The sequence below is a fragment of the Hyperoodon ampullatus genome (assembly GCF_949752795.1).
Source record: "Hyperoodon ampullatus genome assembly, chromosome: 9".
NCBI classification, from domain to species: domain Eukaryota; kingdom Metazoa; phylum Chordata; class Mammalia; order Artiodactyla; family Ziphiidae; genus Hyperoodon; species Hyperoodon ampullatus.
The window spans coordinates 11,552,708-11,565,489 of NC_136922.1; the positions used below are offsets into that span (position 1 = coordinate 11,552,708).

A 12,782-nucleotide genomic window follows, 5' to 3' on the forward strand; every position below is an offset into this window, starting at 1 on the left:
AGGCATTATGTCAGCAGCTAACAAAATTTTCAGGAGTTAAATAGTTTTCAAAATTCTCTACTGGCTTTTCTTAGTGTAATTACAGAGTGAAAAATAGAAAAAACCTGAGTAAGAGAAAAATGGCTACATTGAGAGTGTGGCTTCATAATTGCTATTATCAATGATGAAACAAAATTAAAAAACCGTAAATATATTTGACACTGTTCTCTCCAAACCTGACCAGGTTTATAAATCCTACAGAAAATTTAATTAACAGTAAATAAAGACAAATGAACTTCAAATGGCTTTTGAACATAATTTTTATTTAAGCATGGTCTTTTAGCATGGTTCACCCTAGAGTGCAACCTTTTCGTTACGTTAATAGAGAGTTCAGGGCTACAGGGCCATTATAATGTTGCTGGTGTTGGTACAACTTCATCAGAAAGGTATGAATATGACCCGCAGGAAAAACAATCCACAAAGAGAACACAATGAAAACATCCACTGTTTTACAAATCACTCTGTTACCACAGACACAAAATGGCAGTTACTGTTAGTAAATCAGCCACAGAACACTTTAAAAGAATCTTTAGACAAGGAAATGGGAATTCCTTTGTGGGAGATAGGGTCTTCATCCACAATTTTTAAGTAGAAAATATTTCAAGGTCAGGCATCTTTCTTATCCACAAAACAACGCTAAGCCAACATACATTTCAAGGGGTATATTAAAGGAGATACAATATCTTTACAACTATCTTCTTGAGTAGGTATTTCAATGAATTTTCTGCAGGATATAAGTAGCCTGAAATTCAGCAGCAAAATATTGCAACATAAGTAAATACAGTGTCAATGTGTTGTTATATTGTAGAAGAGAATACATAAAGGACAAACAATGATAATTTAATCATATAAAACATGATACATAGCTGAAATACAGTCCACTTAAATAGCTTTGTGACCAAGAATGTTAAATACTGTACTAAATGCCATTTTAAACATAAAATCTCTTAAACTTTTGTGCTTAAACTTTTTTTTCTGTTAAACTATTTCTTATTTTCAATACTGCCACTGTAACTGATATTACCACAGATCACAATTTGCACAGACACATCAACATGAAGACATTTACTTATGAGAAAATAAGTCACTTGTCATTAGTTCACAGTGTGGGAAAGTGGTGTATACTCAGTCTGGAGAAGGGCTTTCAGTTAATCACCAAGTCCTTCACAGAAATTTCCTGATATCAGATGCAGTACAAGATTTAAAAGAACGGAAAACAACACATCACAAGTTGGAAGGAAAAATAAACTTTTTGATTCCTCATGGGTATCGTCTAAGTGACCTTCGTCTTCTGTTGTAGAAGTGCCTGAGCCCATGTTGTCGTGAAAAATTCATCATGTAATTTTGTTTGCGAGTGCTGTTAAAATCAGAAAGGACAGAGGCAGGGGAGGGAAAGGAGAAAGAGCATGTAAGTCCCATCATTGAAAGCACAATCTAGAACCTTAGTCTAGGTCCTAAGTTACCCTGATACTTATTTGAAAATTTTCAGGGTTAATAGGTCATGCTGACATTACCACCCCAGGATAGAAGAACTAAAGGTTGACACCTGAATTCACTGCCTTTGGCCTTGAAGAAATTCCCTTCTTTTCATGAGTGAGGCCCGAACCAGAAAAAATGGTAAATTCTCTTGATTTATTGCAAAACTGGACCGAAACTTTTTGGATTTTTAATTTTATTCTTGAAAACATTTACTTGGATGGAGTTCATTTGAGAAAAAGTGCGGGCTGTACCCATTACCTTATTTAAATACATCTTTAACAAGTAGAAAGCATAATCTGATTCTTTCAGCAAACATTTTCATTTAAAGCTTAAAAAGCAAAAACAAAGGGAAAACAAACTTGTTATCTGAATCAGCTTGAGCTTCCTATTTTATGCAGTCTCAGGGGCAAAATAAGAAAGAAAGTTTTTTTCTCAGAAGGTCGGATTCCACTGCCTTCCTCAAACAATAAGCAGCTTGGGTCATATTCTATACACATGGCCTTATGAAGGAGACACCCCACTGAAAAAAGATCATAAAATACTAAGAAAGTGTAACTCAATGTATAGATGTCAATGTATGTGTATATATTCCCTCCATGTATGTACATACACGTTCATGCATACATACTCTATGTGAAGCTGATAAAAATACTGAAAATGGATTTTAGGAGCCTGTAGGAATATGCACGATACTGGTAGAGACAGCTGTTAAAGTTTTGGTATCAAAATGTAATTTAAAAAGGATCATTATCCATAAGGTCACTGACAAGAATCAGACTCCTTTCACACATGGACTGGAGTCACAACATGTCTCTATGTAGCATTGAAGTGTGGTTTTTAAGTGTGAGCCTCTTAGTATTTTCCAAATTCACTGAGTCTCTTGAATACTGTCTGGTCCTAAAGTCTTTTCCTCCTTAATTTTATGGAAACATAAAATGGGTATGGAGCAGGATAATGTCATGTGATGTGCTATCACCATGAAGGTCAGTCAATATGACATGAACTTGAGTCACGGTAAAGAGGTGGGAATGGATAATTTTGCACTGAGCAGTGTATTCTTCTGAGTTATTAATGATCAACAGACCAGGCAAGGTGTAAAATGATACTGTTTTACCTAGGATATTATACTAACACTTGTAACATACAGAAACCTTTAAAATAGGATTTTCTAGATGTTTGATCATTAGAAAAGAAAATTTATAATAAAATCTCTCAAAGGAAAATGCATAAAGTGAACTTCATCAGATATGTTTAATCAAAAAGCAATAGTATCTGTGCTGAAAACTTGATAAAAAGAAGACATCACATTGATATATATTTTGCAAAATAAAGTGCTAATAACTTTTCACCCTGGATTTCTATACTATCAAAATGCTAGAAACTATAGAATGGAAACAAAATATACTCTGAAGACACTGTAGAGAAAAAGAAAAAAATCAGGTTTCGTCTTCAGGTAGCTTGACTACCCTCCTTGCTCCCCTGTGTCAACCAAGTTGACCTGTTTCAATGTCATAGTTGAAGAAGGAAATGAATGCATCCATTATTCATTAGCTGCTGTAAGTACTAGTTGCTGCCTACGTAAAGTCTAGTTACAAAAAGCGGACAACGACCTAATGTACTGAACTAATCAAGTGTCAGGAGAAAGAAACCTCTCACCTCTTTCGTCACAGAAGATTGGGACTGGCACTAGCTGTCTTCCTGCCAGCATCCTAGGACACCTTGTGTCCCTTTCCCTGAATTTCCCTGAGCTATTACAGTGGCCCCCTAAGCTAGCCTCCACATTCTCTCCCCTTATGAAAGAAACACCACTGAAAAGATACTATGAAATACTAAGAAAGTATCACCGAATGTGTAATTGTATGTATGTGTGTGTGTGCATCTTCCCACGCATACACACAATGAATTTTGCACACCAGTTTCAGTAAACTTTCCCTCAAATGCTGGCTTTATCTTGTTAAAAAAAAAAATACAACAAAACCATTCATAATCCTTGTAAGTCAACTTCGCCAGCTATTTCAAGTCCTCCACATGTTTCACTTACTCTGTTTTTCAAGTCCTTTCATCCGCTACACCTCACACAGACATCTCTATTCAGACTCACCTTGAGCCTCTTCCATCTGCCTTATTGGACAATCCCCAACACAGCTTCCTAAAATTCCTACTCATTTTTCAAGTATCACATTTTCTTTCTTGCTTACCCCCTGCAGTAGGGATTTCCGCCCCCTCCTGTGAACCCCCATAGTGCTCAGTTTCTGCTTTGCATGGAGATGATTTGTGTTCACCTCTTGGCTCCCCATTGACTAAACTGCGGTGGGTGTCGTGGATGTGCCCCACTCCCTCCAGCCCCACATCAGAGCGCTGAGCCTCCTGCCTGACCCCTGGGGGGTCAAGGCATGTTTGTTGAACTTATGGTGACTTACTGATTGGATTCCTGTTGTAAATCATTACTCTTTAACTATAAGGAATAATTGCAAAGTTAAAGCAATGAAAATATTCCGTTGAAAACACATTTAAAGATATAAGGTACTCAAAGAGAATTTAAAATAGTTAAAATATCTTACACGGTAAAAAGATAAACTCAGAACACTCAAGATATTTAGTTACCTTAATGTGACCGAGATGGACATGAAAGTGACCTCCATATCCGGGAACAAAGGAATATTTAATTTGAACAAAAGTTGATGTGCATGTTTAATGGCTTTAAAGCCACTTCTCCTTATAACTATTTACTTATTATGGACTGATTTAAATTCTTCATTTTTGTATGTGAGAAAATAAATATTAACAGGTTGCAGATCTTTTAATACCTTGATAATTGATCAGTCCAGCTTGGAAGCTGACCTCTACTTTAGGAGGCATTTTGATTCACTGGATACCCTTTAATTTTGAATACATTTTCATATCAGTAGCATATCTTTGGATCTCTGCGAATGTTGATATGCACTCAGCATTTGCTATAGATGTCTAGTGTTTTGTAGTCACATTAGAAATGGCCACATTTTCAAAGCACACTTGAAACTAACTAGTAATTTTGTTATGTAAAGCATAAATATCTCTGGAGACAGTTAAGTTGGAATCTAACAAAGCAGATTTTTCCAGTTCATAAGCTTTTGAAAATCAAGCACCATGGGAAGCTATATCAAAGTGCTGCCTGCTTCGAGGACCATTTAATAAACTGACATGGTTATTAAACTTGTTGTAGCTTCTAAAATGTCTTAAGTTATAGGATTGGGCATTAGGGGAATTTTAAACAAGTTTAAAGATCTCATGCTTATTATCTTTTTTTGTGAAGCAGATCTGAGAGCCTATTTTTGTTTTTGATACATGTAGATGTATAGTTATAGATAAACCTATAACCAAAATAATTAAGGTGTGGTGGAATTTTAAGGATTTATTTCTTCACTGTGATTATAGGGGAAATTATTTTTATTGTAATTCCAGTGAAAGCAGGTAATATTCATCCCAAGGCATACCAACTACAGTACTTATCAATTTGCTCTGATTCTGAATAGAACTAGGTCCATTTATAAACTCCCATTATGAGTTAAGTCATTGAAGGAAGGGAGAATGATGACTTCTTGGAAATGCTAACTTAAATTTCCATTATCACTGAGGGAATTTGGGGACTTTAGACAGCATATGGAATAATAAAATGCTTCCCTGTTTCTGCATAGGAAATACGGATATTGCAAGTTTTTTCAAGAACTAGTGACTGTTCTCTCGAACTGCTCTTCTGCACTGGAGCCACTATCTTAGGTTATTATTATGAAAAAAGTTGACTGATTTTTAATTGATTCTAAAGGAAATGGGGAAGATAGAGACTTGGTAGAAGTAATTTGAACTCACAGAAATTTAGGTATTTTTACTGTTCAGTAATTTATTTTTCATCAAAACAAAATGATACAATAAATAATATTTTATATCAATGCAAAAATAAGAATCCAGTGACTGCCATTATCTTTCAGAGAAATATTGACGAGAGTAGAATGGGAAGCTGCCACTGAAACTAATCAATGAAACTGCCCTGCATAGAAGAAAAAAAAGTACATTTTACTTTCAAGGCCATGTGTTTTCAGGAGGGCTACATGTAGGTAAGTGTGGGCTCATATATCTCACAAATGTAGAAGGTTTCATTCTTTTCTCTGCTGAATGGGGATAGGAATAATATCTGATATTGTGTACCTTGGGGAATTGTAAGGATTAAATGAAAGCTTCTAGTAGAATATGCATTTGTTTAATAAATGATAAACATTTTACCTTCTTTCCTAAGTTTAAAGTATCTCCATCAGAGGACCAATGTAAATATATATTAAAGAAGGCCAATCTTACCTAAGGATTCCTTCTTTCCTAAGTTTTAAAGTTTCTCTATTAGAGAGCAAATGTAAATATATATTTAAAAAGGCCAATCTTACCTAAGGATAGCATCTAGAACTCACAAATATTATGAATAAACCCATTCCCTTTTGCCTGTTCATTTATTAACTTAGAATAGAATTAAGAAGTCTAGGCATCCTCACTCATCTCCAGCACAAGAGATCTTTTGAAAGACACTCCATTTAATCAAAGCCCCTAGCTCTTTTCCACACATTTCTATTTTCACTTTCCCCTCATAACAAACTTATAAACTGTTAACGTTTCAAGAGCACCTAACAAAATCCCAGGCACAGAGTCAAACATTCAAATGAAGGAATGCTGATTGGTACTCTGGTCTATGCTCTTGTGCCCCGTATTGTATACATCAGAAAATTACCACGATTTGGCTGAACTCCGAGCTTACATGATATAGGTTTCAAGTGTTCCAGTATATTTCAGTATCACATATAACTTTGTTTTCACAGTTTTTTTTTTTTCAGTTGCAAAGGTCTTCTACAAAACTTCTCAGTTAATGTAGGTAACACTGATGAAACTATTAGTAAACAGTTCCCCAGAATTAGTAAGAGGACTTACCTTACTCTAGTGGAAAACCAATGACAGCAAATAATGAAATATAACACAAGTTAAAAAATGCCTTTCAACACATGCAGCACTGTGATTAGTCATAAAAGTCTGATCAGGTTTAGATGCGATATAGGATTTTTCATCTCTTTTGAAAATAAAAATTAAAGAAGTTATTTCTTATTCTCCTATACCTAATATATACATATATTTAACTTTTCTATGTAATGCAACATGCAATATTTGCTCATAACCGTATGTCAAGGTACATGTAGCTATAGTACTACATTTGGCATAAATGTTGCATATAAAGTATAAATATGAAAGTAATAGTTTAATAACTACCATTAATTTTATTATTTGATTTTTCAATTATTTACATTTTAGAACATACTTATTCCTGAATATATTAAGGAATGGGCTCTTAAAAATACGTAAGTCCTCTATATCAAACAACACAATCAAATTTAATAAAGGATAAATATGCTTTGCAACAAATGTAATATGCTGTTCTCCATAAATCATTTGTGCCAAAAATGTGACAGTCTCTTGATAATGAATACATGAGGGAATAGCCATGATGGAACTCATATTATAAAATCTGATAAATGCCTTTAAGACCATAGTTAGCAGCATATTCGTTTCCAATTCTCAGCAAATGTGGTAATAATTCACTTTTTCGTACATCAATTCACAAAGGCTGACTCTTGACTGAGCCATTTGCTTTCAAGGGACACATGCAAAAATTGGCCCGCTTCCTTGTACACATGACAGGTTGTGACTTAGACACGTACACAGGAAATGTGATGTGTGAATGAAATGCATAGTTGGGTGAGGGAGATTCTTAGGGTAGAAGGGTGAGTGCCCAGCAATAAGACAAAGGATCCCCTTTTATCCTAAGAAGAACCCCACCAGCATGGATCTTGTAAGGGATCTGCCCAAATGTATTCAAAAACATTTACTGAAAAACAAATATTCTACACTAGCCAATGAATTCAGAGAAATTAGGTTTCTGATGCTTGACTGTCAATGACTGTGTTAAGCTGCATCACTCAGACTTTACGGATGAGGACTTTTTGTAAGCTAGTGAGGCTGGAAAAAAGTGATCTGTCAATTCAGTTCATCTGTTCTGTGGCAGATTAGCAAAGGCTTATCGTCATGAAGTGTTTTTCATGTGCAGGTTTTATTGAAAAACATCATCAGAGTGGGGAGATTACACTCTCAAACAAGCATAAGGCATAAGTGACTTCGCTTGTTAAATGCTAAAACTGTGGTTTTTATCTTTATGGTGTGGGGCTTGTTCTGTATATCCATATTTATGAAACTCAAATCCTTCTGGATGGAGTATCTTAGAATTAAACCATTAAATTAAAACTATATTCTCTATCTTGCTCATTTAGGATGCACTCCTAAACTCTGAAATATTTTCAAAAGTGCTACATTTTTTTCTCATCAAACTCATGTATCTTCTTGGTTAATATGGGCAGTACTGGGGTTAGACTCAAGATACCATGCGTGACCACAGTTTTTCTTTCTAGGAGTTTTTAGCATGTGTTCTTAGTGCACATGCACAAAAGCTAAACTATGGTAATAAAGCTAGATTAGGGCCAATCTTTACTCAGAAAAGAAAATATGTTCTAAAAATGTATACCCCCAACCATTGGTTGCAAAAAACATATTAGTTGCCCTATCTGTGGCATTCAATTAGGCAGGGCTTGTATCTCTTGAGATATGCACCTCAGCCTCCTGTGCCCTCCACAGTTAAGGAGTTAACATTATTAGTTCCTATAACTAAGTGTTATTATACAAAAGTATAGTTAATTAGGAGGATATTTTGAATTTAATAGGGCTTTATGGGAGTATTCCACCTCTCCATTTCTAAATATACATCTACTGCAGCAAAGTTATAATTAGTAATATTTGTGAATTGTGACATGAACCTTGGCTGGCTTCTTTGTGCTTTACTTGGTTGCAAGACACTTGGAAAATTATTATATTTTATTTTTCTGAATTATCTGGAACTTCATTTTTAAGCTCATCAAATAAATGAATTAAAGTAACTGTTTTGTAGAGCTACTAAGGGCATATTAACTAGCAAATGCCTTAAAACTTTTTGTGACTCTTCTGAAAATAAGCAGTTTGAAAGAATACAGTGGCATAGAAATATTAAATCCTAAGACAAGAGCAAAACATCAAAAACATAGTTCTGAAAATATAATTTCTTTGTACCGTATTTTTTAAACAACTCATTGATTGAACTCAGCTTTATGAAGTATTTCTTCTTTCCAAAAAAGAAGGAAAACAAAGTGACTCCTTTAGTTTTAACAAATTTTAACATATTATATATATACACACACATATTTATATAAGTATATAAAATTTTATGGTAACACGTGTAAAGTTATAATTTAAAATTATTCACCAAAAGAAGACTGAATAAAACTCAAGTCATGCAATACTCTGCATGTGTGGCAATGCTGTTTTCTCATTTGAAATGTTTTAGTGCCCTGAGACTTTGAAACAATCATGCAGAATAAGAGCAGACAGGTGCCTACGTGCTAAACTCTTCGAAGTCTTAAAATTCTGGAGATGGAATAAAAGTGAAGTCTTTATAAATACAGATTATTGCTCCAGAAAAATACCAGAAATGCTAGGTTTCTGGTATCTTATATAATCTGACCTTGATTCTTGTAATAATATCATGGTTCTGGTTACTGCTTATAAAAATTAATACCAACAGCAGGTATACCAGAAGGTTCCCTGGGGAGCTGTGTGGTGAGAACCTCTGAGGCAGCAGGTCAACTCTGTTCTGCCCCCAAATTGTCAAGGGGTTATTTTATACCAGGGAGTATATTTGTACTTCTGACCCCACCTACTCTTTAATCTTAGTACATGGGAGGAAACTGTGGTGATAATATGCCTTTGAAATCCAAAATGGATAACTGCAATTGCTTGGTTGTATGGGGGGATAAGAAATATCCTTTCAAACACATGACATGTTAACAATTGTTGTATCTACCCAAGGTCAGTATTAGCATCCTGCCTTCTACTGAGGACTGTCAAGCTTTGAACTTTCCATAAAAGTTGGTAATGCTTTGTCAGGCACAGGAAGCCCCATTAAGGTAAACTGTCTTGGCAAGAGACTTGAAAGATAAAAACTGGTTATTGACTCTAAATTTGATTCTCAACCAGTTTATTAGAATGAACTGAGGTGCTTTTACAAAAGACCGATGCTCAGGTCTCACTGAAGATCAATTTAAATCAAGTAATCCGTAGGTATGGGCATGGACATTGGGACACTCATTGATGCTTCCAAAAGCTCCTAAGTGATTCTGATGTTCAATCAGATTGAGAAGCACTGCTCTGAAAGGAAAGTAGCCAGAGCATAATGGCTAGAGGGTTGCCTTTTGGTCTGTCTGGATATCTCTCTCTCTGAACTTACCATACATCATTCGTTTTAGAGCCCAGGTTAGTCTATTCTCCTGGAATAATGCAGTCTGAGGAAATCAAAATCTAAGTAAAACATCAGCCTCATAATATAGATTCAAGTGAGTCTGGACTGTTACTTTAAACTTCAACTCTATCTTATGGAGGCAGAGCCCAGCAAGTTGTCCAAAGCAGCAGAGCGCACAGTGAGAGCTTGTGTAGGAACCGGGTTGCTCTTGGATTTGGGGATTGATATGGATGCCATGCAAGCAGGTGCCTCAGTGAAAACTAAGACGAGGGCTAACTCAAGACTGAAAAATTCAGCTCATGGCTATGATTGAAAGAAAACAAATCTGGTAGGCTTCCTACCAATTAATCACTTAAATTTGCTTTCAAAATGACTGAAATCAGCCAAGGGACTGATTTCGTTTCCGATTTGGTAAACAGAATGAACATTTGAACCTATCTACCGAGAAGATTCGCCTCTCCTTGCCAACCACTTGGAGCCATCAGTCCGAACCCGTCGAGACATAAGCATTCCAGTTCTACAGGAACTAGATTGTTAGAGAAAAAGCAAGTCATCTCACTGTGGAACAGTCAACCCAGTTAGGTGAGAGCGCTAACAACTTTATTCTATGGGAGAAACCGTGGGGGAACACTCTTGACTTCTTAGGCGCTGGGATTGGTCACGAGGAATCTGAAACCACAAATTCTTTCTTCTAGTTTTGACCATGTCATTAAATGGAAGAATGCCCCAGGCATCTGTTGCTAGGACAGGTGTTTGTAATTGCGCACATGTCCTAGTGATACTCTGTACATAGACCAGTACAGATCCTTTTTCTTTTCAGGATGTCATTCCATTTTATAAGGCAACTCAGATCTGGTAGTAGGCACTGTTTCCCATTTACCTGGAGACTTCTGTTCGATCCAATTTAATTAATATTGTCAAACCCTTAATAAACCTTTGCTTATTGAAGTTTTCTAAGGTATATTAAATTATATTCGGGGCTTTGTTATTTCACTGTTGACTAGAGCTGTAGTTTGCAACTGTGGAAGAGTATAAGCCAAAGTGGTCCCATGGGGGTTTCGCATCAGGGACAGTTCTTACTGAATTAAGGGGCATGCCATATCAAAGGAATTTCAGACCTTTCTGAAATGGACATGAGATGCTATGTATCAGATACTCACAGGACGACCTCCACATGGTCCAAAGCCCATTGATCATGACCTGTTCCATTGTGGCGTGGCTGCCACCAGCGCAATAAAACTCCTTTCATCCGTGCCTCCCTGGGTCACAGATAGAAGGACAAAGAGATTAAACACTAGAACACAGAGAACTTTCTGGTGGGTGACTTCCAGACTTCAACTACAATAGTCTAATCTTAATCAACATAACTTTGGGTATTAGAATTTAGATTTGCTCAGGTCATAGTATTCTCCTAAGCAGCATCAAGTCTTATTGGCTACTCAAGGATTTGCAATCCTTCTACATCTCTCTCCCTTCTTCCCCTTGCTCCACTAGTACCTGGAAGAGTCACATCTTTAGTCAACAAATGTGACATGCCTTCTATGTGATGGACACCGTACTAGACGCTGGGGTACCATGCCAGGCAAAACTGACTAAGCTGCCTATCCTCAGCAAATTTTTAAACCGGTGTACCCAGCAGAAGATTAAAAATGTTGTTTCCTAAACGACTAGAAACACTGGTTACTGGGAGGGAAATATGCACAATGCACCCTTGTATTTAATTGTTTTTCTCTCTTCCCTCTTGACCTTATCCTGGCTTCCAGTTGTGCCTGTTGTCCTAATAGAAAACGGTAACACAACTCGGGAGATCTGGATTAGTCTTGGTTCTGCCACCACCTACTTTTGCAGCGTTGGTTCAGTAACTTCACCAAACACTGTTAATTGTTAGGATCATGTGTGACACCATGCTTTTGCTCTCTGACCGCTTACAGGGGAACGTTGTAGGACACCCTCTGAGCCTGCGTGAAGTCCTTCGGCTGGTGCTGCGCGATGACGTGCCAGGTGATCCCGTTGTTGACACTGTACTGCAGCAGCACGGCCTTGTCCACGGCGTGGGGGCCACTCAGGTCGCTGTTGCAGCTGTCTGTCTGCGATGTACTCCCAATTTGCAAAACAAACATGATTTTGCTGAACAAACACAGGGGAAACCACATGTAAACAAAAGTCAGGAAGTATTCAAGGAGTTATACATTCTATTTTTTTATCTTTCTTGTTCCTAAAGTCCATAATTTTCATGTTCATAATATAGTAAAAGTAGAAGCATCCAGTCTTATGACTAAGTCACATAAATAACAAAATTTATTGAACCTATCTTTTACATCACACATATGAAAAATAAGCCCAGAAGGCTGGTGTTCTACACAGTGAAAATTTTGACTTTCAAAGATCTTTTTTCTTCTTATGATGTTAGAAATCTTGTTAGAGCATTTCTCCTGAAACACCTTCTGTTCTCTGCAAAGTGATATGGGCCAAATAGGCAGCTGAGGACATGGAGAGGACAAGAAATAAAACCACAGTATTTACGCTACATGCTTTTTACAAATAGCTTCAAGCTGAACAGAATCTGGACAAGGATAAATCATCATGTGTATTTTAGGAAAGGATATCTGGAGATCAGAGCAGAGGGAAAACTGAGTTAGACACACAGGCTCTGGACAATATCTGCTATCGTGTTTGACGTGTCCTTTTGTTTTTCACAGGCATCCTTGCCCTTAGAAGATACAGTTTTTAAACATAGGAAATCTATCCTCGTAAGATTCCTAGTGATTAACAGGTGGTCAAATAAAGAGCCTGACTTAAACTGGTAAATGCATTATTTAAATGCATTAATTAATTTAAAGCAAAGTTACTTGCATGACATGGTGTGCAATCATTA

At 36.5% G+C, this 12,782-nt stretch overlaps 1 protein-coding gene across 1 annotated transcript in view; it reads right to left on the bottom strand.

Annotated features, from left to right (window-relative positions):
• Positions 1 to 1,299: 1,299 nt before the first annotated feature.
• RELN (reelin) overlaps positions 1,300 to 12,782 on the bottom strand; it is a gene marked incomplete at both ends in the record, with an annotated part of 529,938 nt that continues 518,455 nt past the window's right edge. The window contains 3 exons of the mRNA XM_079711605.1: positions 1,300 to 1,396; positions 11,068 to 11,166; positions 11,837 to 12,034. Of these exons, the coding sequence (XP_079567731.1) occupies positions 1,300 to 1,396; positions 11,068 to 11,166; positions 11,837 to 12,034 (394 nt within the window). The remainder of the gene's footprint in view (positions 1,397 to 11,067; positions 11,167 to 11,836; positions 12,035 to 12,782) is intronic.